The sequence below is a fragment of the Marmota monax genome, unplaced genomic scaffold, assembly GCF_021218885.2.
Source record: "Marmota monax isolate L192 unplaced genomic scaffold, Marmota_monax_Labrador192_F-V1.1 WCK01_AAM20220418_F8-fsc00054, whole genome shotgun sequence".
NCBI lineage: Eukaryota > Metazoa > Chordata > Mammalia > Rodentia > Sciuridae > Marmota > Marmota monax.
The window spans coordinates 4,299,282-4,326,770 of NW_026692145.1; the positions used below are offsets into that span (position 1 = coordinate 4,299,282).

Consider the following 27,489-nt stretch of genomic DNA (forward strand, 5'->3'; position numbering starts at 1 on the left):
TGTTCTCTTCCTCCAAGTGTCAGCTCCTCTTCAAAATATGCCTGCTTTTGTTGACTCTTCAAAGACATCGAGGAGTTACAGGTTTTGGTTTGTTTTGTGTTTTTGTTCAAAGATTATAGTTATTATCTATGAGAGGGTTGGTCTGGGAGGAGTTTACTCCTGACAGCTCATTTTTACCATAACTTCTAAAGCTTCAAGAATTCAATTAAGAATTCTGTCGAGTAAAACTGTAAGAGGAGAGGGAAAAGGATGGCAAGCAGCAAAATTAAAGTGTCCAACATGGGAAGGTGAAAATGGCCAAACCTTAAGAAAAAGTCCAGAAATCTGCATGAGTAAGAGATGAGGAGCCTTTCATGTCCAAAAGCAATTTCTAATGTGGGAGGGAAATAAGAATCATAGACTGTCAGAGCTCTGGGTCTGCAAAGAAAGCTCAGTGCAAGACACAGTATACCCAAGTGTGCTTTCTCTAATAAGACTGTTTTGTCTCAATATGCTCTTTTGCCTTTGCCTAAAGAATGCTGAGATTTTAAAAATATGTCCAAAAAAGCTGCTTTATATTATTTTTAACTCTACTCATTTCCTCAACATTATTAAGGCTTTCCTACCTTAAAAGCATACTTTTTAACCTTAGGAAATTCGCAACATTCACAATGATGAATTAATGGGAATCAGGCGAGAAGAAGAAATGGAAATGTCTGATGATGAAATAGAAGAAACAACAGAAACCAAAGAAACTGAAGAATCAGGTAAAAATGTTTGTTTTGTTTTATTTAGCAAACATCTTTTGGGGCAATATTTTTAAACCTTTAACACAAAGTAAGATATGGGCATCAACCCACAAGACTGGACATCAAATAGAAATAATTTATGGGGCCTTTAGTTAAATATCACCATTGTGTCTATAGGATTTTCTGTGGTTTTCATTTATCCCAATCTTCCATTGAAATGCCTAAATAAAAGTGGTTTTTTTCCAAGAAGCACCAGGTATTTAGGCAGCAGTGTTCTATATTTTGGTTTTAATTTGTTAATAACATGTTCTGAAATAGAAAGCATGAGAGAGCCCATGTGTTAATACTACATCACTTTGACTTTACACTAAAATTAATAACAGATATAGATTTAAATGTTAACAAAATACATACACCAAAAGAAATCATGAAAAGAAGAAGTTGGTTTTATAATTTGAGGTGAAGGCTACAAAAAAGAAATAATAAATAATTTTTAATAAATATATCTGCATAAAAATTAAATATTTGTATTTAAAAAGCCACAAAGTTAAAAGAAGGTCCATAAGTTAAAGAGAAATATCTGTAACTTATGACAATCTACATATCTTCTGCAAAGAGAAGTCCACAGTTGTCTGGGTAAAGGCTTTTGCTTTAACCTAATATAGTTAGGACCTCACTGTGAGACAGAAGCTATGGTATGAGTCCCCAGTAGGATCCATTGTGCAAACTTTTTGAACAATAGGATAATACTCTGCTCTTCAATTTCATAATGAACCATCTTGGATGGAAGATTATCATGGGGAGATATAAAATACCAGCCAGAAGACCAGCCTTTTCAGGGAAACCATTCCAGACAATCTTAGGAGTTACATTATAAGAAGGTACAGTGGAAAATGCACTAGTTAGAAACCTCAGTTCTAGCCCCTGTTCTGTCCTTCTTGACCTGAGAGGGACTTCTCCCCCACTGACCCTCAGCTTCCACATTATAATCTGTACATTATAAAAATGATATAACCAGGATTTGTGATGGTTAAGTGAGTTCATTCATCTAATAACTGTTAAATGCCAAGTACTCTGGTAGATATTGGATATACAGTGCTATACTGCCCCTGATGTGTGTGAGGGAGCAGAGTGAAAAGAGATTGGTTGATTATAATTCAAATATGAGTTTTCTGGTTCCAGTACTTGTATATTGAAGTCAGAAACACTATATCCACTTGAGTGGTCTTAGAATTTTTACTCCATGAATAGAAACTCTTAAGGAAAGGAAAACAGCAAGTCATGATTTTAAAGAGGTATTCATTTGATGTTAAATCTGAATTTCCTTTGTTTTTGCCATCTTCTGGATCCCTGAACATTCAAACTACTATGTATATTAAGTAAACTCTTTGTAATCAGTGGTTAGTTGGCATTTCAGGATAGCAAAGTAATTACTGCAAATAAATACTATAAATTTATAGTCAAAGTAAACAAAAGACTTTAATGGTAATTGAGCTATTCAAATTATTTAAGTGTATAACTTGGATGTTTTATAGCTGGTTAATCTATAATTTATAGAATCATCTCCACCTCAGTATCTACAATATTGTATACAGTGTTTATCCAGTGTTTCTGTGAAATAAATGCAACCATAATTTTGAACATCCACTTGATAAATTGCAGTGTTTGAGGAGTTATTGGGGGAGGGGAGGGTGTGTGGGAGATTCAGATTGAATGCACTTACTAGGGTTATATAATTGCATTTTGCTTCTGTATCTCTTTAGAGTTAAAAGCTGTATTGGCTACTGCACAGAATCTTATTCGTTTAGAGACTGGAAACTCCCTGACAGATCATCTTATAGCTATTTTCTTTCCTGTTCCACATGCCAGGATGCTGCTTTGTCAAATAAAGCTATCTACAATAGACTTAATGGAGCTTACCAAATAGCTTTTCTCCCAGAAGGTTTCAATTCATTTTAATTCAAGGACTTTTGTGCATTTTTCTTCCCCTCGATCGTATCTAATTCTGTTATCTCACTTCTATAGTACTCAACTGCAGAAATCCTGCTCAATGTGAGCTAGTGAGAGTATTCTCCATTTTTATCTAAATCAGGTACATGTTTTAGCTATCACTCGGTTCCAATTAAAAGCTTAAGCAACTATGTCTCAGAATTGTTGTCTTCTCTCTCTATGCTACCAAATTTGAATTCCGGGACCCTATAGTGTATCCCTGATTATATTTTACTTCTCCCAAAAAAGTAAAACCAGTTACCTTTCCTTGGAGTGCTGCAAACATTTCTCTTCTTCCAGACACTGTCTTATCCCATATTTGTGATGCAGTACTTGAAATACTTTTTCCATGGAAAAAAGAACTGTTGTGCTCAAAGCAAAGGGGGACAATCACACCAAAGCAAATCACGATATTGTGAAATTATTTTATTCTATTGTTAGCTATGATGGAAAATACATGTACTCAGTAAAGCAGCTGTTCCCTTTCAGCATGTATCGTCTGCTTTCTTCAATTAGACTAATGGTTCTCAGAATTGGTATGTGTAAGAATCATTTGAATTACCCTTGAAATTTTAGATTTCTGGGCTGCAGAGTCTGATCCAGTAGGTCTTTATTGGTGTCTGGGAATCAGCATCTTATTAGGCATCCTAAATGATTTAAATGCTGATGGTCCAGAAAGCTTATTTGGAAAATGTTGACTTGGACTAATTCTCCTTCATTATTCTAGTGAAAGTTTTCTTTTCCCTTGGTATCTGATCTCATTTTTCCTCCCCAATCCTCCACCTCCCATTATTCTCTCTTTAAGAGTTTGACCATCAAACAATATGTCCTGTAAACTAGTGGAAATATAGATACAAATGTGTGTAAATCTACTGAAAATAGAAATAATCACTTGGTTCTAAACTAAAAAGTACTGATTGCAATGCAACAAGGGCAAGAAATATCACTGTGGACCAGTGTATTCACAGACGGTGAAAATCCATCAGAGAATTAAAAGTAAACAGGTTTGGATAAAAGGAACAAAAGTAAGAAAGCATCTGATATGGGGTATGAGTAATAGAGCAGGGTTCAAAGGCAGAAATAAGTGTGATGTGTATAGAGGGATAAAACATTGAGTGGGCAATAAGGGCCCAAATTCTGGGGGACCATGAATGACAGGTTTAGATTTAGTAAAGTAGGCAATATGAGACTGTATGCACATCTTGAGCATAGCACTAACACAATGAAAGTAATGTGAATTGTGCATTTTAGAAGACAATTGTACATGAAGCAAGACCAGCCAGAAGGTTTTATAGGATTTGAGATGTGAAATGATGAAGTTTGGGACAGAATGATGGCAATAGGAACTGGGGGAAAAGGTAGAATTAAAGGAAGCAATGGAGAATATAAGGTTAAAGATGTTGGGAGTCATTTTTATAGGAATGTACTAAAATCTTTGGCATGAGATTAGGATATAAATGATGAAAAAGAAGGAAGATCCTGGAATGAGTAGGCTTTCTAGTCTGGGAAAGTGGGGGATTTATGTTATATTCACTAAATCTCCCATAAGTACCACAAATTGGGAGATTTAAGTAACAGGTATTTATTGTCTCACAGTTTGGGAGGTGAGAAGTTCAAGATCAAGGTATCAGCAGAGCTGGTTCCTTCTGAGAGCTGTGAGGAAGAATCTGTTCTGTGTCTCTCCCCTAGCTTCTGATTATTTGCAGAAATCTTTGGCATTCTTTGACATGTAATACCCCAATCTCTGCCTTTGTGTTCACATGACATTCTTCCTGTGTGCATCTCTTTCTCTACCAAAATTTCTCTTTTCTGTAAGAACACCAATCATACTGGATCAGGACCCACCTTAATGACTTTATTGTAACTTCATTACCTCTGTAAATACCCTGTTCCCAAATAAAATCACATTCTTAGAGCTTCAACATATCTTTTTTATGAAGGAGACACAATTCAATCCATAGCAGTATAACTGACATAATGGACTGATGGATGGGACTGATTTGTACTATATAATTACATAGGCCTCAGATAGAAAATGGTTAGGAAAAGGGAAAGATTTGTATTCAAGTCACAATTCAAGAAAGTTGAAAGAATAGAAAAATGTGGTGTTGAGATGTTGACTGAAGCTCTGAGAATATGAATAAATGATTATGAACAGCAAGAGAAAGAAAGAAGATCAAAAAGGTGAATATAGAACTTTGCAGGGAGAGGAAGTAGAAGAAGAATAGTTATCATAGGAGTTAGAGGGTTTAGAAGATGGCAGAGCAGATCTAGGCAGCAACTGTTGGCCCTACCACAGCCCAGAAATGAAGCAGTGAAAGAATAGCTGACCAGAGAGGTGGGTGAAAGAGTAAATACCCTAAAACTCAATGTTGGACATCTTGAGACTTGAAGGGACTTGGAATTTGGTTACTGTTATGGTTTGGATGTGAGGTGTCCCCAAAAGCTCATATGTGAGAAAATGCAAAAAGGTTCAGGGAAGAAATTATTGGGTTATGAGAGCCTTAACCCATTAAGTTAATTAATCACCTGATGGGATTAATTGAGTGGTAACTGAAGACAAGTGGGGTATGGCTGGAGGAGGTGAGAATTGGGGGTGTAGCTTTGGGTTATATATTTGTATCTGGTGAGTGGAGATATCTCCTCTCTCCTCCTCTCTCCTCCTCTCTTCTCCTCTCTCTCCTTTCTCTCTTCTCTTCTCTTCTCTTCTCTCTCTCTCTCTCTCTCTCTCTCTCTCTCTCTCTGTCTCTCTCTCTCTCTCTCTCTCCTTCCTGACCACTTGTGAGCTGCTTCCCTCTGCTATGCTCTTCCTCCATTATGTTCAGGCTCACTTCAAGCCCCAAGGAATGGACTCTGATGCCTATGGACTGATACCTCTGAAACCATGAGCCCCCAAATAAACTTCTCCTCCCCTACAATTGTTCTGGGCAGTTATTTTAGTCCCAGTGGCAAACAGATACTGAAGCAGAAAATAAGGAAAGAATTCCTTGACCCTGAACCCTGACCAGAGTGGTATCAGGGGAGGGGTAAGAAAGAAAGAGGGAGAGAAAAAACCCACAAGCTTACTTCCTTAACAACAGCTGGAAAGAAAATCATGTCAAGTTAAAACAGGACAGTAGCACCAAAGACAGTGAAGGAGATCACACAGTTTAGCTGAAATTGTAGGCAGAAATCTGCCATGCACGGTAGCCATTTTGTGGAGTCTACAACTAGCCAGTTTCTCTAGAAGAAATTAAATCAGCACAGATTTTCCCCACCAACAGATAGTAACAAATAAAGCCAGGAGAATATCTCTGAAACTGGTTTTTCCCAGTAATCCCTCTAGAAGGGATTTGTAGAGGGATTGCTGCTAGGTGAAGGCTACCAAAATCCCCATCTCACCCTGGACAAAGGAAATGTGGTAGAACTGACCCCAAAGGAAATCATTCCTGGGGCATGCTAACCCAGCACTCCCCACAATTTCCACAGGAGCTCAGGAAAAGTCAGGCCATTTGACACTCTATCCCCATCACAGTGGTGAGTAAACCATAGTTATCTTCAGCAGGCAGTATGGAGGCTTCTGTACCAAGACTGCCCACAGAGAGCCTGCACCCACAGGCCCCACAGTTGCATGCAACCACCAAATGCTTAGATAGTGCAGCTACAAAGAAGTCCCTATGGAGGAGAGTAGGGCCTCACTGATTTACAACAGTCAATGACAGTTCTGAGCCTTACACTCTGCACCCCACAACCAACAGAAACAACCAGTATATGTAGCAACCTTCAAGCATGCAGACTCTGACCGTTGGGCTATCTAACACTGGCTGGCAAAAAAAAATATATATATATATAGCAATCAGGGGAGTAGTTCCTATGCCCCAGAACCTCTAGATCCAGAGCTGTGAGTCTCAGAGTTGCCAATTAATTAATTCAGACACACACCCACAGAAGGCATTTTCTGAGGATAGCCTGAAGCATCCAGTAAAGAATCTCAGTACATTCACAATAGCAGTATGCCGCAGTCTGGCTGGGCACAAAATCACGAGCCACCACACAGCTTGTAGATTCAAACAGCAACTCTTTATTCCCGAACTCACACCAGCCGTCTACAATCACGTTCTGGGGAAATCCACGTTCTCTGCCCAAATCCACCTCCACTGGGCTTCTGTCTCCCAAAAAATACTGTCTGAATCCCATGAGAACTCAAGGGGAACTCAGGCAGCAGGATACGCCCTATTCCCAGCAGGAATAATCTTAAACCTGGAACCACCCTAAACTCGGATCCGCCTTGGTCCTTGAGCAAGGTCACCTACATGCAATGTCACTGCAAAATGTCCTATTTCCAGGAGTCCTTCCACTAAGCAACATGGGGTACGCTGGCAAGGAAATTGTCATACCTACTTGGCTAATGGCTCCCAGCAGCAGTATACCAAACAAAGGATCTTACAGAGGAGCACCACACAGACACCAGCCACCAGCCAATAGGCCAAGACTCAAGCTCACTAGTCTTCAACCTGTGTGCTTCCAGAGTGGACAGCAGCCCTACATTCCCCCACAAGCCACCCAGTGCTACACCAACCAGACTCCAATACCTCAACCTTAGACCGGCATACCCTGTATGCTTGGAAATATACAGCAGGAAGCTACACTGGATTTGACAGCACTGGACACACAGGGCTTTTCTTCAGGCGAGCACACAAGACTGAACCCCCTAACAAGGAGTAACCTGGTGGCTAAGTAACAGACAATTAGAGAATGTCTCATCTCATTCCTACTACCGGAAAGCTAGTCGGAACCTGAACACACCAAAGATCAGAGGGGTCCTCTTAGAATTGTATCAGAGGTGGCCTGGTATGATCTCTATCACCATACTCAGAGAAACTTAGAGGTAAAGCCAAGGAGTGATGTGTATCTTCTAAAGGTCCCAAATCCTAGTGAAATCCAAATCATGAAGACTCAATAAGAAACCTCCCCACCTTAGCATAGAATATCAGAAATATTATTATCTGAAAAAGAACCAAACAGAAATCCTGAAAGTGAAAGACAATAAATCAAATCAAAAATTCAAGTTGAAATCATCACCAGTAGATTAGACAATGAAGAAAACAGATTATCAAAAATAAAGTATGTATGTTGAAAACAGAGTCAACAATAAACAAAAGATGTTAAGAGATTATAACCAGAATATCCAGGAAATTCAGAATAATATTAAGAGACCAAATCCAAGAATCTTGGATGTAGAGGAAGGCACTGAAATACAAACTAACAGAATGCATAGCATTTTCAATGAAATAATATTAGAAAGGTTTTCCAAACCTTAAGAATGAGGTGGAAATCCAAATACAAGAGGCATTTAGAACCTGAAATACACAAGGTCAAAAAAAATCCCCTCCAAGACACATTACAATTAAAATGACTTATATCAGTCATTTTAGAAGAAGAAGAGAACCTTTAGAAGAAGGAGAGAACCTTAAAAGTTGCTAGAGAAACATGGCAGGTCACATTTAGAGGTAAGCCAATTATAATGTCTACTAATTTCTCAGCACAGACCCTGAGGGCTTAGAATAATATATACTAAGATAGATAACAGCTACCAACAAAGATTGCTATATCTAGCACAACTATCCTTCAGAATCAAAGATGAAATAAAAACTTTCCATGATAAGCAGAAACCAACAATTCGTAACTATCAAGCACTACACAATATCCTCAATCAAATATTTCACAAAAAAGAAATGAAAAATATATATCAAAGCCAGTTAATGAATGAATCTCACTAAAATAATAAGTCAGTTACATGAGTATCAATTCTGAATTAAACATTAGAAAAAAAATCAAAATATTAAGATAAAGAATGTCTCTAAAGCCTGCATAATGAGAGAATATCTTGGCCACCTGCTCCTCAGATAGAGCATTAATATCCAGAATGTATAAAGAACTCAAAAAACTTAACATCCAAAATACAAATAACCTAATTAATAAATGGACAAAAGAACAGAACATACACTTCTCAAAAGAAGAAATACAAATGTCCAGGAAATTTATTTAAAAATTTTTAACATCTCTAGCAATAAGAGAACTGAAAAATCTAAACTACATTGATATTTCATCTTACTCCAGTCATAACAGTAAATATCAAGAATACAAATAATAATAAGTGTTGGTGAGGATATAAGGGGGAAGGAATATTCATACATTGTTGTCGGAACTGCAAATTAGTACAAATACTCTGTAAAGCAGTATGGAGATTTCTCAAAAAACTGGGAATGGAACCACCCACATTATGACCCAGCTATCCCACTCCTCAACATATATCTAAAAGATCTGAAATCAGCTTTCTAGAGGAATACAGCTGCATCAATGTTTATAGCAGCACAATTCACAATATCCAAGCTATGGAACCAACCTAGTTACCCATCAACAGATGAATAGGTAAAGAAAAAATAAATAAAATATGGCATATGCCAGTAAATGGATAAAACTGGTGGCCATCATGCTAAGTGAAATAAGCCAGACCCAGAAAGTCAAAGATTTCATATTTTCTCTTATACACATATGCTAGTACAAAATAAAAGGGAAAAAAGAAGGAAAAGAAAAGAGGGGATTTCTTCAAAATAGAAGAAAGATCATAGACTAGAGGAAGGGAATTGAGAGGGAGGGAGGAGGGATGCAATAAGGGAAGAACAGTGGAATAAATCTGACCTAACTTTCCTGTGTACATATATGAATATACCACAGTGCATCTCACCTTTATGTGTATCCACAAGGAAATAATTTTTAAAAACTATAAGTAAATATAAATATTAGTAAAATAGAGGGAAGGGAATGGGGAGAGTGAGGAGGGAAAAGAAAAAGGAAGTACTGGGAACTGAATTAGAGCAAATTATAGTTTATGCTTTTATAATTATGTCAAAATGAATCCTAAAAATTATTATCTCTCTATGATAACACTGAATGTAAATAGTCTTAAAACTCTCCAATCAAAAAAAAGATTGGGAAAATTACTTTGAAAAACAAGGCCCAACCATATGTTGTTTATAAGAGACTCACCTTACAGGCAAAGATATCCACAGGCTGAAAATGAAAGGATGGATGGAAAAAGATTTTCCATGCAAATAGACACCAAAAGCAAGCAGGATTAGCTATTCTCATATCTGACAAATTAGACTTAAGGCCAATATTAATTAGAAGAGACAAAGAAGGTCACTTTATACTGGTTAAGGGAATTATCCAACAAGAAATAATGATTGTAAATATTTATGCCCCAAATGTCAGTGCACCTAAGTAGGTTAAAAAAAAAACTATACTCAATATAAAGAATCAAATAGATCCTGATACAATAATACTGGATGATTCCAACACACCTCCCTCATCAATAGATAAGTTGTCTAGATACAAACTAAGCAAACACTCTTCAGAACTAAAATTTTCCATTAATCAAATTAGCCTAACAGATATCTATATTTTGTCCATCGAGAATCTAATTTCCTTTCTTCTCAGAAACATGTGAAACCTTCTGTAAAATTGACCATATTTTTGGATACAAAGCAAGTCTTAGCAAATGCAAAAGAAGAGAATTCCATGCATTATTTCATATCATAACGGAATGAAATTCGAAATCAATAACAAGATAAATAGCAACCATTTTAACACCTGAAGATTAAATAATACACTTTCAAATAAGGAATGGGTCATAAAAGAAATCAGGAGAGAAATTGAAAAATTATTAGAAACAAATGAAAACAGAGATACAACATATCAAAATCTCTGGGACAGCATGAAGGAACTTCTGAGAGGAAAGTTATAGTATTGAGTGCCTACATAAAAATAGAAAGAACCCAAATAAATAATCTAATGTTATACATCAAGGCCTTAGAAAAACAAAAACACACTAATTCCAAAATTAGGAGAAGACAGGAAATAATTTAGATCAAAGATGAAATTGAAAATAAGTAAACAACACAAAGGATCAATGCAATATAGTTGGTTCTTGAAAAGATAAGCAAGATTGATAGACCCTTAGCCAAACTAACCAAATGAAAAAGACCCAAATTGACAAAATTAGAGAAAAGATATCATCATAGCCATTTCTGAAATACAGAGAATTATTAGAAATTATTTTGAAAATTTATACTCCAATAAACTGGAAAATATAAGATACATTGACATATTATAATTATATTATACATTGCTGTTTATAATATGTCAATGTATCCTTTATTGGTAACATATTTAAAGTTAAGTTGTGTTATTGTTGGATAAATGGAAAGGAGACCATGAAGAGTGCAAAACTGAAAATGCTGGAGAATGAAAGCCTACTTACAGGTAATTATGGAAGTGAAATCCTGGATGAGAAGAATGCAAAGTGATCCAAATCCAGATGGAGTTTGCTTATGAAGGGAATAACCTTTCTTCTTTGAGATAAGAGATAGGGAAACTGAACAACATAAGGGATTGGTTATCCATTGATTAAAAAAATAATTCAGAAATTAGATCATGAAGAGAAAAGAACAGATCTGGAGTAAATGACTGTGGAAAGTATGGAAGGGAGAAGTCAATGTGAGTTGAGACCCATCAGCATGGAACAAAACAAGTCTGTATTGATCTAGCTTGCTTAGTCTATAACTTCCTGTGGGAGTTCTCTGAGGCCTATGATAAGGAGCAGAGAGTGTTGAATCAGCATCCATATGTTGTGGACTGGCATGGTAAGCCTGGCAAAAGATTTTCAGGAGGCTGAAGTAAAGCTGGGTTCTGGGGAGTCTGAAGTTGAATCTGTTTAACCAGAAAACAATTAATGGCTGGGCACAGTGGTACACACCTGTAATCCCAGCAGCTCAGAAGCCTAAAGCAGGATCAGCCTCAGCAACTTAGCGAGGCCCTGTTTCAAAATAAAAAAGAAAAACTGGGCTGGGGAGGGAAAAGAGATGGGGGGAGGAAGGGAGGAAGGAGTGAGATCATGTGAATATGCAAGCAATTAGTGGACTGGGTGAAGTTTCCCAATTCAAGAGATTAAAGATTCCAACAAGGAAAGAGAACAGAGTCTTCTGGTGATTGAGGAAATTGGGATAACTGAATATGAAGATTCTGTGTTTGAGGGGGCAATGTAGAGATCTGAGGGGAAACAACAAGGTCTCAGGTGCATCCATGCTGGCAGAAGCTTGATTGTAGTGGAGATAATGACATATTGAGGCAAAGAAAGCAAGGCATTATGAGGTCAGAGAATCCATTTGAGATTTTACTTGAGCCAGTTTGCAACTGTCCCAATGGATTGCACTCATATCATATCCTTCTCTTTCTTCCTACTCTTTGTTCTTTTAGGCTTTTTCTGTTTGTGAATTGCTGAGGCTCAAACTTTCTTCTGAACCTTGAGAGGAATGTTGCACATTCTTTCCTTCTATAATTTTTAAACATCTTTAGCACCTACTATAATGAAAATTTGTAAAATCAACTGACTCCCTGATTTTACTTCTGTTATTTGTTGTTTCTCTTACACTACTGAAGAAACCTAGGCATTAATATTTTTTTAATAACAAAAAATCCTTTTTGATCTTTTGTTGTACAGAAACATGTCTGGGCTTTTGCTCTTAGCAGCTTCTATAGAAGGAGGTTTTCACAGCTGCCTTCATACTTTCATTTTGCCACGATGAACTGGCAGCCTTCAGATCTAATAAGCACCAAACTGCATAAAGAGAAATGTTTTTTTTTCCCACAGAGGAAATAGTCAAAAAGGAGAAGCTGAGAACTAATGATGGCAGGATATGAATACATTCACTGTACTATGCTCTTTAATACCAGGACCAATGGATTCACATACTCAAACATGTTATTAAAATGGAATATTGAAGTTTTCAATGTTCTGGCAATGTACAAAGAACTGCAACTTCAGAAATGGGCCCAATTAATATTAAATCTGTGAAAGGAAAGACTTGGTGTCCTCATTAAAATGACAAAAACCCACATTTCAGAGAGTGGGAAATACATTTTGTAGGGAAGGTCCCCTCAGTAACATTATAGGTGATAACAATCTTTTTCTTAGTGACAGGTCCAAACTGAGAAGATTATTATCTGTTCCCACTTGGCTACAGGTATGCATTGCTGCTCACTTGCATGCCCTTTCCCCCAGGCAGGACAGAAGCAATCTCTCCTCATTTTCTCAGAGGGAAAATGTTTTGCATTTAAACTACAGAAAGTGCCTCTAACCCATTCTGAATCTCTGCCCTTTTCTTGTCCATGTATCTATTGTGACATGTAGAACATGAGTATAATCACTGACCTGGAGTACAAAAGAAACAAAAGGAAGAAAACAAAATGTAACTATTTTGTATTAAGCCATATGGACTGCCAGAGGACAAATGTGCAAACCAAAGCAGAAGTAAATAATTGTCTATCTGTAGGATTCACTTGATTTGCAGAGAAACCTTTATGCTATTCAGCCAGACTTCAGATCAAGATGCTGTCCTTGGTACTGACTCAACAAGCAAACCAGATTCAGCCATAGAACAGGTAATTTCAGGCTGCCATTCGCCTGCGGCTTGCAGACAGATTGCTAGGGTCCAGTGCCTGGGGGCTTCTTAGAACCTGATCTTATCGGAGCGAACACCGAGCGCGGGGAAACAGACCAATATCAATTGAGGAAATAGAAGAAACCATCAAAAGACTACCAACTAAGAAAAGCCCAGGACCGGATGGGTATACAGCAGAATTTTACAAAACCTTTAAAGAAGAACTAATACCAATACTTTTCAAGCTACTTCAGGAAATAGAAAAGGAGGGAGAACTTCCAAATTCATTCTATGAGGCCAACATCACCCTGATACCTAAACCAGACAAAGACACTTCAAAGAAAGAAAACTACAGACCAATATCTCTAATGAACCTAGATGCAAAAATCCTCAATAAAATTCTGGCGAATCGGATACAAAAACATATCAAAAAAATTGTGCACCATGATCAAGTAGGATTCATCCCTGGGATGCAAGGCTGGTTCAATATACGGAAATCAATAAATGTTATTCACCACATCAATAGACTTAAAAATAAGAACCATATGATCATCTCGATAGATGCGGAAAAAGCATTCGACAAAGTACAGCATCCCTTTATGTTCAAAACTCTAGAAAAACTAGGGATAACAGGAACATACCTCAATATTGTAAAAGCTATCTATGCTAAGCCTCAGGCTAGCATCATTCTGAATGGAGAAAAACTGAAGGCATTCCCTCTAAAATCTGGAACAAGACAGGGATGCACTCTCTCTCCACTTCTCTTCAACATAGTTCTCGAAACACTGGCCAGAGCAATTAGACAGACGAAAGAAATTAAAGGCATAAAAATAGGAAAAGAAGAACTTAAATTATCACTATTTGCAGATGATATGATTCTATATCTAGCAGACAAAAAGGCTCTACAAAGAAACTATTAGAGCTAATAAATGAATTCAGCAAAGTGGCAGGATATAAAATCAACATGCATAAATCAAAGGCATTCCTGTATATCAGCGACAAATCCTCTGAAATGGAAATGAGGACAACCACTCCATTCACAATATCTTCAAAAAAAAAATAAAATACTTGGGAATCAACAAAAGAGGTAAAAGACTTATACAATGAAAACTACAGAACCCTAAAGAGAGAAATAGAAGAAGATCTTAGAAGATGGAAAAATATACCCTGTTCATGGATAGGCAGAACTAACATCATCAAAATGGCGATATTACCAAAAGTTCTCTATAGGTTTAATGCAATGCCAATCAAAATCCCAACGGCATTTCTTGTAGAAATAGAGAAAGCAATCATGAAATTCATATGGAAAAATAAAAGACCCAGAATAGCAAATACAATGCTAAGCAGGAAGTGTGAATCAGGCGGTATAGCGATACCAGACTTCAAACTATACTACAGAGCAATAGTAACAAAAACAGCATGGTACTGGTACCAAAACAGGCGGGTGGACCAATGGTACAGAATAGAGGACACAGAAACCAATCCACAAAACTACAACTATCTTATATTTGATAAAGGGGCTAAAAGCATGCAATGGAGGAAAGATAGCATCTTCAACAAATGGTGCTGGGAAAACTGGAAATCCATATGCAACAAAATGAAACTGAATCCCTTTCTCTCGCCATGCACAAAAGTGAATTCAAAATGGATCAAGGAGCTTGATATCAAATCAGAGACACGCCGTCTGATAGAAGAAAAAGTTGGCTACGATCTACATTCGGTAGGGTCGGGCTCCAAATTCCTCAATAGGACACCCATAGCACAAAAGTTAATAACTAGAATCAACAAATGGGACTTACTCAAACTAAAAAGTTTTTTTCTCAGCAAAAGAAACAATAATAGAGGTAAATAGAGAGCCTACATCCTGGGAACAAATCTTTACTCCTCACACTTCAGATAGAGCCCTAATATCCAGAGTATACAAAGAACTCAAAAAATTAGACAATAAGAGAACAAACAACCCAATCAACAAATGGGCCAAGGACCTGAACAGACACTTCTCAGAGGAGGACATACAATCAATCAACAAGTACATGAAAAAATGCTCACCATCTCTAGCAGTCAGAGAAATGCAAATCAAAACCACCCTAAGATACCATCTCACTCCAGTAAGATTGGCAGCCATTATGAAGTCAAACAACAACAAGTGCTGGCGAGGATGTGGGGAAAAGGGTACACTTGTACATTGCTGGTGGGACTGCAAATTGGTGCAGCCAATATGGAAAGCAGTATGGAGATTCCTAGGAAAGCTGGGAATGGAACCACCATTTGACCCAGCTATCGCCCTTCTCGGTCTATTCCCTAAAGACCTAAAAAGAGCATGCTACAGGGACACTGCTACATCGATGTTCATAGCAGCACAATTCACAATAGCAAGACTGTGGAACCAACCTAGATGCCCTTCAATAGACGAATGGATGAAAAAAATGTGGCATTTATACACAATGGAGTATTACTCTGCATTAAAAAATGACAAAATCATAGAATTTGCAGGGAAATGGATGGCATTAGAGCAGATTATGCTAAGTGAAGCTAGCCAATCCCTAAAAAACAAATGCCAAATGTCTTCTTTGATATAAGGAGAGTAACTAAGATCAGAGTAGGGACGAAGAGCAGGAGAAGAAGATTAACATTTAACAGGGATGAGAGGTGGGAGGGAAAGGGAGAGAGAAGGGAAATTGCATGGAAATGGAAGGAGACCCTTAGGGTTATGCAGTAGAGGGGGTAGAGAGAGAGGAGGGGAGGGGAGGGGAGAGGTGGGGAGGGGGGAGGGGGGAGGATCGGAAAGGCAGCGGAGCACAACAGACACTAGTATGGCAATATGTAAATCAATGGATGTGTAACTGATGTGATTCTGCAATCTGTGTATGGGGTGAAGGTGGGAGTTCATAACCCACTTGAATCAAAGTGTGGAATATGATATGTCAAGAAATTTGTAATGTTTTGAACAACCAACAATAAAAAATTTAAAAAAAAACAAGCAAACCAAATATTTCTGCCTTTATTTGGCAGATAGTTCCCTTTTTTCTACACAGTTTTGTATATACAATCACCATAACTCGTAGCATCTTCCTTTGGTGTTATGATAGAAATACTGCCTTTCTGATGGAAAGTATCCCAGAAGTTGGGAGAAGGCAAGAATAGATAGTATTTGGAGTGCTGGGAATCCAAGTCTTTGTATTGTTGGCTTTCTCTTCAAAGACATAAAATCTGTGTAATTACACCAAGAATTAAAATCTTTAACAAACCCAAACATAAAATGAAAGTGTCATACCAAAGGTCTTTTGTAATTTTTTTAAATTAAAATGAGAGATTTAAAATTGCCATATCAGGATAATTGCATGGCCACCCACAGATACTGAGATTACTTAAAGATAGTTCTCTGCAGAAGCTTTCCAAGTACATTGCCTCTCTCTGCTGTGGATAGACAATCTGATCACAGAGACCTACATAAGTACCTAATAGTTTTAGGAAAACCCTTAGGTTCAAGGCATTGAATTAAATCCAGTGCTTCCTAAAGGCAGCTTCCCCTTAGGAATAGGGTGTTTGGGATTTTGTTTTGTTTTGTTTTGTTTTTCCCCTCAGAATTCAGTTATCTTCTATATATTTCACCTTTGTATATCACAACTTCTTTCCCCTCCTTATATAGAGAATAATTAATCTTTATTTGAAATCCCTTTAGAAAACATTTCTTGGGGTTTGGGTTGCAGCTCAGTTGTGGAACACTTGCCTAGCATGTATGAGGCACGGGATTTGATCCTCAGTGCCACATAAACAAAGAAACAAAGGTTAAAGAAAGAAAACACTTTTGGGGGGTACCAGGGATTGAACTCAGAGGCACTTGACCACTGAGCCACATCCCCAGCCCAATTTTTTATTTTATTTAGAGACAGGGTCTCATTGAGTTGCTTAGGGCCTTGCTTTTGCTGAGGGTGGCTTTGAACTCACAATCTTCTTGCCTCAGCCTCCTAAGCCATTGGCCAGCTAGAAAACACTTTTTATTAAAAATTTTTTAAGTTGTAGATGGACACAACACCTGTATTTTATTTATTTACTTATTTATATGTGGTGCTGAGGATCGAACCCAGTGCTTCACACATGCTAGGCAAGTGCTCTACCACTGAGCCACAACCCCAGCCCTAGAAAACACTTCTAACAGAATGAAATTATGGCATTTGCTGGTAAATGGGTGGAACTAGAGACTATCATGTTCTCTCTGATATGTGGATGCTAACACACAGAAAGGGAGGGTGGAGAGGGAAAAACTGAGGTTCACTGGATTAGACAAAGGGAAATGAAGGGAAGGGGGATGGGAATAGGAAAGACTAGAATGAAGCGGACATAATTTTCCTATGTTCATATATGAATACATGACTAATGTAACTCCCCATCATGTACAACCACAAGAATGGGATCCTACTTAGAAAAAGTTATACTCTGTGTGTGTATAACATGTCAAAATACACTCTACTGTCATATACATCTAAAAAGACTTTTTAAAATTAAGTCAAAAAAGAAAATACGTCTTATACCTTTTATAACTTAAAATTTCAATGGTTTGATTTCTTATTACTTTTTTCCCTTTTTTAAACCCAGAGTCCCTGTGCATAGGTAGCTGAGAAAATCCACATCTTTGTCAAATTGCCTTTTAACTTCTTTATAAGTTTAATATACAGTTTTAACTTTTGATCCATCTTGATAATATCTCTTTTTCTGGGATTTTTTCCTGATATTAATCAAAAAAGTGGGCTGAGGGTATAGCTCAGTAGAAGAGTATTTGCCTAGCATGCAACAAGGCCCTGGGTTCAGTTCCCCACATTTCTATAAAAAAAAGATGGAGAAGAAAGAAACTACAAATATTTCCATTAATATAGTATATAAACAATAGAGATTAGTGGATCACAATTTTTAAATAGTCATAAGCCTGGAATATAGAAGGCACTCAATAAATGTTTGTTGAATTAATGAAAATTCCTAATTAAATATTTTGAAATAGGTTTATAATTTTGGACCTTAGAGAATGTACCCAAACACATAAATAATTAAATTTAACCTAGGTTTCCCCCATGTGTCTTTATTTCTTTATTAACAAACTATTTTTAGAGCAGTTTTTGATTCAGAGAAAAATTGAGTAGAAAGCAGAGTGTTATCCTTGTCCCTAAAAAAGGAAGTCTTCCCCCACTATCAACCTCTCCCACCAGAATGGTGCATTTGTTTCAATAAGTCCATTGACACATCATTAAGCATACAAAATCCATAGTTTACATTAGGGTTCACTCTTGATGATGTACCTTCTTTGGGTTTTGTCCAATATATAATGGGATGTATCCTACATGCTTATGTCATACAGAATAGTTTCACGGCTCTAAAAATCCTCTGTGCTATGCCTATTCGTCCTTCCCTTAATGTTAACCATTAACAACCACTGTCTCTTCACTATCTCCCCAGTGTTGTCTTTTCCCGATCAACATATGGTTGGCATCATATCATATGTAGCCTTTGCAGATTGACAGCATTCATTTAATAATACTATATATTTAAGTTTCCTTCATATATTTTCATGGTTTGATGATTCATTTCTTTTTAGTACTGACTAATATCACATTGGATATACCATGATTTATCTATTCATCTGCTGAGGGCAACTTTGTTGCATCAAATTTCAACAATTAATAAAGATTCTGTAAATATACATTTTTACAGATGTATATTTACTTTTGTGCAGACATTTTCTTTCAGTTAATTTGGATAAATGCTGGATTTGGTGTAAAAGAATGATTGCTGGATTTTATGATAAGATAAAAATATAAAATCATATGTATATGATTTTGTAATAAACTGCCAAACTCTCTGCTTACTGAAGTACATTTGATTTGATTAATTTGTTCTTTTTATCTAGTTTTCTAAGGTAGAAGTTCACATAATTGATTTTGATCTTTCTTCATTTCTAATATATGCATTTAGTGCTACAAATTTCCCTCTAAGCACCATTTTTGCTGCATTCTATGGATTTGGATAAGTTGTATTTTCATTTTCATTTAGTTCCAAATATTTTTTTTTCATTTCTCTTGATATTTCTATTTTTTAGTATTTTTTTAGTTATGGATGGACACAATACCTTTATTAATTTTTATGTGGTGCTGAGAATCAAACCTAGTGTTCCACACGTGAGGGGCAAGGGCTCTACCACTGAGCTATCCCTTCATATTTCTCTTTGACCAATTTGTTATAAGTAGGGTGTTTAATCTCTAAATAGTTGGGGATTCTCCAGCTATCTTTCTGTTATTGATGGCTAGCTTAATTCCACTATGGTCTAAGTACATATATTGCATTATTTCCTTTTTTTAAAAGATGTTAAGGTATATTTTGTGGCTTAATATGTAGTCTCTCAGAAAAACTTCCATGTGGGCTAGAAAATATGTAATTTGCTGCTGTTGGATGAAGTAATCTATAGATGTCAATTATATCTAGTTGATTGATGGGATTGTTGAGTTCAACAATGTTCTTACTGATTTTCTGCTTCCTAGAACTGTCCATTTTTGACAGAAGGGTGTTAGGAGGTTAATCTATTTCTCCTAGAAGTTCTATCAGTGGTTGCCTCACATATTCGATGTTCTGTTTGTTAGCCTCTTACACATTAAGAATTGTTACATCTTCTTGGAGTACTGACCCCTTTAGCATTATGTAATACCTCTCTTTATCCATTAATTTCCTTGTTCCGAAGTCTTCTCTGTCTGAAATTAATATAGATATTTCAATTCTCTTTTAATTAAAAGTGTTCGAATGATATACCTTTCTCTCTTTACTTTCGATCTACATATTTCCTTATATTCGAAGTGGTTTTGTTATGAGTCATATACTTGGTTATTATTTTTGATCCACTCTGACAATCTATCTTTTATTGGTGTGTTTAGAGCAATGACATTTAAAGTGATTACTGGTATGTATATTTGGATAAACATCTACCATGTTTGCAGCTGTTTTCTTTTGGTCACCCTTGTTCTTTGTTACTATTTTGTTTTCTACACTTTTTCTGCCTTTTCTGGTTTTAAATGAAGGATACTATATTATTCTATTTTCTCTTTTTCTTAGCATATCAATTTTACTTCTTTTTATGTAATTTTTAGTAGTTTCCCTAAAATTTTGCACTGTACATTTACAAGTAATCCAAAGCCACTTTCAAATAACTCTACACCATTTCATGGGTAGTACAAGTACAAAATATTCCTAATACTTTTCTTCCATCCTTTGTATTATTGCTTTCATTCATTTCACATATACATAAGTGTATATAGTTGAACACATTTTTTTGCTACTGTTATTCTGAACAGTTATATGCTGAATCACTTGAATAAGAAAAATAAAAGGTTTTATTTTACCTTCACTTACTCATTTATATGTTCTTCCTTTCTTTATGCAGATCTAAATTTATGACATATCATTTTTCTCTTTTCTGGAAAACTTCTTTTAGCATTTCTTGCAAGGCAGATTAATAGCAACAAATTGCTTTTAGTTTTTACTTTTCTGAGAAAACATTTCTTTTTATTTCACTCTTGGAGAACAATTTTATAAGGTACAGAATTTTAATTTGCTAGAGTTTATTCTCTTAATCTTTAAATACTTCACTCCACTTTTCTTGTTTGCTGAAAAGCCAGATATAATATTTATATTTACTTTTCTATAGGTAAGGTGCTGTTTTCCTCTGACTTCTTTTGAGATTTTTTCTTTATTTTGATTTTCTAAAATCTAAGTGTGATATGCATAGGTGTAGTTTGGGGGGGCATTTATCCTACTTGGTATTGACTGAGCTTCCTCAATATGTAGTTTGGCATGTGACATTAATTTAAGAAAATTCCCAGCCATTATTGCTTTAAGTATTGCTTCTTTCTTTCTTCTCCTGGTTTTCCCATTATACATGATTACTGCTGCTGTGGGTGTCCCCTACTTCCTGGATATTCTGTTATTTTTTCTTTAGTCTTTTTTTCTCTCTGATTTTGTTATGGTATGCATATTTATGTTCCCCCAAAATTCACATGCTGACACCTAATCACCATTGTGACAATATTGGGGGAAGTGAGGCTTTGGGGAAATGTGGTGCATTCATAAATAGGATTAGTCCCCTTTATAGAAGAGACTCCAGAGAGCTGCCCTTGCCCCTTTATGATGCAAAGATACTGCTAGATGGCACCATCTATGAATCAGGAATTGGACATTCAGCAGACACTGAAAACTACTAGTACTTTGATCTTGTACTTTCTAGTTTACAGAACTATAAGAAGTAAATTTGTTGTTTTATAAGCCACCCAGTTTATGATATTTTTCTAGAACCCAAATGGACAAAGACAGGTTTTTAGTCTTGGAGAAGTTTTTAATTATCATATCCTGAAGCTCAGAGATTCTTTCCTCAGCCATATTCAATCTACTATTGACCTAACAAAGGCATTCTTCATTCCTATTACAGTTTTGGATCTCTAATATTTTTTATATTCTTTCTTAGAATTTCCAACTCTCTGCTTGTACTATTCACGTTTTCTTGCATGCTATCTACTTTTTCCAATAAAGCCCTTTGCATATTCACCATAGGGTTTTTTCCTCTTTCTACGTTTTTCTATTTTGGTACATTACAGTTGTACATAATGGTGGGATTTGTTATTGCGTATTTATACATGCATACGTGTAACAATATAATTTGGCCAATATGACTCCCCAGTACTTCCCACCCCCTCCATCTTCCATATCCTGGCCCCTTTCCTCTACTGATCCTTTAACCATAGGGTTTTTTTAATTATTAAATTGCCAGACTGATAACACCAGCTCCTTTTCTATATCTGAGTCTGTACTGATATTTCTCTGTATCCTCAAATATATTTTTTCCATTTAGTATGTCTTTTAATCTTTTGTTAAATCCAGACATGATATTCTGAGTGTAAGGAACTCCAGCATATAGGCCTTCATTTGTGTGGGAGGAGGAGAAATATTCTCCAGTTCTGTGATCAAGTCTCCATTTTTTGGTGAGTCTGTATCCCCAGACTATGGACTTCATCAGTTTTATTTCCCTGATCTGTTGGTGGGCAGAATGGCTGGAAGGAACTGGAGTTGAGTATTTCCCTTCCACCAGGTTTGTTAGGCTCTTTTAAAACCCCAGCAGGTTAGGCTCTGGTAAAAATAGTTTTGTGTAAGAGCAAGTTATGTAAATAAGAACAGAATGTTCTGGCATTTCAAAATTCAAAATGGTTCTTTTCCTTTCCCTTGCCAGAAGCAAAAGGAGATTTTTTTTCTCTGACACTCACTGTGAAAACTGGTAGTGTTCCTGAAGGTAAAGCTTTCAAAAAAAGTATCCCCCAACCCCTCAAGAGTTTTTAACTCACAGACTATCCACACTGAGCCGCCAACAATTTGTCAATTACAGTTTGTTTTGCTAAGTTGACAATGATTCCCATGGAGGTTTCTGCTCATGAGTTTCTGGTTCTATAAGTCATGATTCACTAGGTCCGCCTGTCTGTAACTCCAATTTGGGGACCAGAAGTTTGCCCTTTGACCTCACTCCCCTGAAGGATATAAGAAGAGCTATTGATTTTTCAGTTCATTCAGCTGTTTATTTCCTGTTAAGACAAAGTGGAAATTTTTAAGCTTCTCACATGGTAGACCAGAAACTAGAAATCTTAATGTCTTAGTTTATACATTTACTTTTCTTCTGTAAGACTAGTCAATGCTGCATTCTTTAAAAACATCTTTCAGCAAAATTATTGTGTAGGCAGTTGTCAGTTTGAGGCAATTAGTCCTATACTTTCTTATTACTAGGCTCTTATAACTTGCTGCATTTCAAATAAAAGTACCTTTTATTTGCATTTCAAATAAAAGTACCAAGTAAGATAATAAAAGTATCTTACTTGGGAATATATTTTAGTTATATTTGGGGGTGGAGAATATGAAGTATGATGAGGACTCTTGTGTGTTAGAATTCTGGCTCACTTATAAAAATGGGTCGGTATGGATTTTGTGTCCATCTCTGTAGTCCTGGCCAATTTAGACCTAAACTCCTCCTCCTCAAGAGGCTTTTTAAATAAGTGTTTTTATCAGTACATTATAGTTATATATAATGGTGGGCTTCACTTTGACATAATCATATATGCATGTAATATAATTTGCTCACTGTAGTCCATATTTCTTCTTTCACTCCCTTTCCTCCTCCCCCTCCTGTTCTTCTTTCTCTATTCTACTGGTCTTCTTTTTACTCATTTATAGTTTTTTTTAATGGTTCTTATAGATATGCATGAAAGTTAAATTCACTGTAGGGCTGTGGTTGTGGCTCAGTGGTAGAACACTTGCCTAGCATGCATGAGGCACTGGGTTCGATTCTCAGCACCACATACAAATAAATAAACTAAAAGTCCATCAACAACTAAAAAAAATATTTTTAAAAAAAGTTAAATTCACTGTGGTATATTTGTATATGTATGTAGCATAATTTGGTCAATTTTATTCTATCATCCCTCCTTTTTCCCATCTGTCCTCCTTCTCCCTCTATCTCCTTCCCCTACTCCACTGATCTCCCTCCTATTTTCACAAGATTCCCACCCCTCCTTTTCACCTTATTTTGATCTAACTTCCACATATGAGAAGCAACATTTGATCCTTGATGTTCTGAATCTGGCTTATCTCATTCAGCATGATAATATCCATTTCCATCCATTTTCTTACAAATGCCATAACTTCATTCCTCTTTGTGACTAAATAAAATTCCATGGTGTACATATAGCACATTTTTTTTTTTATCTACTTACCTGTTGATTAGTACCTGGGCTGGTTCCCTAACTTGGCTCTTGTGAATTGTGTTGCTATAAACACTGGCATGCCTGTATCATTATAGTATGCTGATTTTAGTTCTTTAGGTCTAATTTCCAGGTCTTTGATCCACATTGAGTTGACTTTTGTGTAGGGTGAGAGATAAGAGTTAAATTTCATTCTTCTGCATATGGATTTACAGTTTTCTCAGCACCATTTGTTAAAAAACTATCTTTTCTCCAATATACATTTTTGGCACCTTTTTCTTCTATGAGATAACTTATACATATTCATTTAAAATATCAACCTTTCATGTATTCAACTAAACACAGAAAGTAATCTGGATATGTTTTAACATTTTCCATTAATCATTTAGCCTTAGTATCACAGGCAGAGGCCCTGAAGGAAGAAAATGACAGCCTCCGTTGGCAGCTTGATGCCTATCGGAATGAGGTAGAACTGCTCAAGCAAGAACAAGGCAAAACCCACAGAGAAGATGATCCAAACAAGGAGCAACAACTGAAACTCCTGCAACAAGCCCTACAAGGAATGCAACAGGTACAGGCATATTTGTTTTCTGTGCTTTTGGGAACAATAGCATTAATTCCTCATTTGTAAAAGGGTTTCCTGCAAGTAAATGGGATATCAAACCTCTTCCTCTTGTTGATGTTGTAGTTTCTGGCATGGCTGAGGAAGGAAGTACATGTGCTGTGTGTTAATGAGATATTCTGGTTAATACAGAGATAGCAATGGATCACCAGTTTTAAAACAAGAGCATTCAGTGGGAAATGCTTAACATTAAAACTACATTAGGGAGGGGGGAGCATGAGAGAAATAGATGAACTCTAGATAGGGCAGAGGGGTGGGAGGGGAAGGGAAGGGTAGGGGGTTACCAAGGATGGTGGAATGTGATGGACATTATTATCCAAATTACATGTATGAAGACACAAATTGGTGTGAATATACTTTATGTACAACCAGAGATTTGAAAAGTCGTGCTCTATATGTGTAATAAGAATTGTAGTGCATTCTGCTGTCATTTATTTTTTTAAAAATCACTTAAAAAGTTAAAACATAAAAAAAACTACACTGAACAGAATCTGATCTGTTCTTGATGCTTCAGAAATACTTCAGGATCTAGATAGGAGGACCTCAGGATCATTATGAAGAACCTCAATTATTTAGATATGAAAAAGGGCCAATGAATTTGTATCTAGTTGATGGAATGATATATAATACATACTTTTAGAAGAAATGGCAAGGATCCTATACTTGATTTGGTTGAAAGTGGAGCCATTATGAGTTTGTAAGTATCAGTGCCATGGGTGCATAATAATAATTCATTCTATGTGATTTTATTTTGTTTTCAGTCTTTTATGTGAATGAGCTTGCCTGCACATAAATAAATAATTGCATCCAACTCCAATTGCATTCACATTCAACATTATATAGCAAGTGCTCAATATACAGAAGTTTGGTGTAACTATGACCAGAGTGAGCCTACAGTTTAAAAGATATCAACATCTGCATTTACTGTTGTAAAGAAGTAGCACTTGTGAGTAAGGGTACTCTTTCCTTCTGTTGTGCCAGACCACCAACCATTTTCCTTACAACTTAAATTGTGCAATAATTTTTTAAACTCTATGCCTCAGAATTACCTAGTGCAAAGCTAATTGCCAGTTGGAAATTACAAAACTGATGAACTGGGAGTCTCTTCTGGCACTAGCAGCCCTGTATTATTATCTTCTTGTATGACAAGTAATATCACATTAATATTTCACTTTTCCTATTAACAAAATCAGTGAAGTAATGCTTACCTTCCTTTTAATGTCATCGTGGAGTTTAATTGGAACACAAAATTATATCAGAGATCTTTCTAACAAAAAAATGTGTTTGCTGTGTTCGACTTCAAAGAACTTGGACAGTGTACATTGTACCCCGCATTTTTAGCCCTCCCAGTGGTCTTTTGCAAGCCTTTGAAAAGTAAGACTTTGGAAACATTTTGCTGTTATTTATTCCTTCTAATATTGATTTTGAAACCATTGAACATAAGAACAGTTTTGCCACTTAAATGCAAAATGAAAGTGATGAATTTTTTCATTTCATCCTTTCAAATACTTCAGTGAGATTTTAGGGCTCTATCTCCTAAAAAAATTAATTTCACTCACTTTGATTACTTTTTATACAGAAAATAGCCTTCTAATCAATTATCAAATTTCTCCCAACTTGTCTCAAAAGATGTATAGTATAGTATTGTGGTTAAGAACATGGACTCTGGGGTTGATATGGCCTGTTTAAAATCTAGTTCTGCCACTTCCTATCTGAAAGGCCTTAGGGAAGACAGTTAACTTCTCTAAGCCTCAAAGATAATAGTGTCATAGGGTTATTGTGAGGCTTAAAGTAGTTCATGCAAATGAAACCCTTAGCCCAATGCTTAGCATATATTAGGACCTCAATAAATAGTATTTGTTGTAATTATTAATAATGATAAATCCAGCTATTTACCTAGAAATATAGAAATGAGCATATGTGAAATTTTGATTCTTTACTACTTTCTTCATAAAAATTGAAATTGTTTAGGCAAATGGCTATTTGCAAGTATGATTTACAACATTAAGTCCACATCTATGCAGCAATCAAGCTATTTCCCAGACAATATTAACTGTACCATACCCTTACCCCTGGCCAGAATGGAAAAGAAGTTAAGTGACTAGATCAAATAGTTTCTCAGGGCCAAGTTCAACAAAAATTCATATAAGCCAGATAAAATAACTTACAGTAAAAATAATCTTCATTTTCCAAATGTTTGAATGGAAAAAGGTTCTGTTTGCTGGAAGAATGTGAGGCCAGCCCCATCTGATATCTGAGCTCATCCAGGAATTTTAAGTGAAGTGTGGCTTTTTAATTAGAGACTTGATTGTCTTTGGTCTTTGTTGTAGCATCTCCTCAAAGTCCAAGAGGAATACAAAAGGAAAGAAGCTGAACTTGAAAAAATCAAAGATGACAAGCTACAGGTGGAGAAAATGTTGGAAAATCTTAAAGAAAAGGTAAAAGAATCCTAAATGAACCTCTTCCCTTGCCCCTTTCCACCTTTTCCTGTGACAATGAACATGTCCTGTAAGTGTTTGCAATAGAAATCAATATGGAATATTTGGCTGGTTGGGGATTAAAAGTACCTTTCCAGAATAATTCTTATATCAAAGTTCTGCTCTTAGATCTGAGTCCTTGCCATTTCTAAAGGTTCTGTATAGTATATTTTACAATGACTAAAAATTAGTCCCTCCCTCAAGTTCCTCAGTCTTCCCTTTTGGAGAAGAGCAGTGTGCACATCTCTTCTCTGCTTCTTCCTGTAAAACAAATAGCAATATGGAGAGAGTTCATATGACACAAAATACCTTTAATTGGACATTTTAGTAAAGGAAAAAACACATGTGCAACTAGAACATGGACATTTCTTTGAATAGAGTCCATCCAATATAATCATGAGCAGCTACAAGTTAAATTAA

At 36.2% G+C, this 27,489-nt stretch overlaps 1 protein-coding gene across 12 annotated transcripts in view; it reads left to right on the forward strand.

Moving 5' to 3' along the window:
• The window catches only part of Enox2 (ecto-NOX disulfide-thiol exchanger 2), a 309,809-nt gene that overhangs the window by 271,521 nt on the left and 10,799 nt on the right, over positions 1–27,489 (forward strand). For all 12 annotated transcript variants that reach the window (XM_058571371.1, XM_058571364.1, XM_058571386.1 and 9 more), the window contains 3 exons: positions 632–746; positions 24,360–24,541; positions 26,923–27,030. In XM_058571371.1, the coding sequence (XP_058427354.1) occupies positions 632–746; positions 24,360–24,541; positions 26,923–27,030 (405 nt within the window). The remainder of the gene's footprint in view (positions 1–631; positions 747–24,359; positions 24,542–26,922; positions 27,031–27,489) is intronic.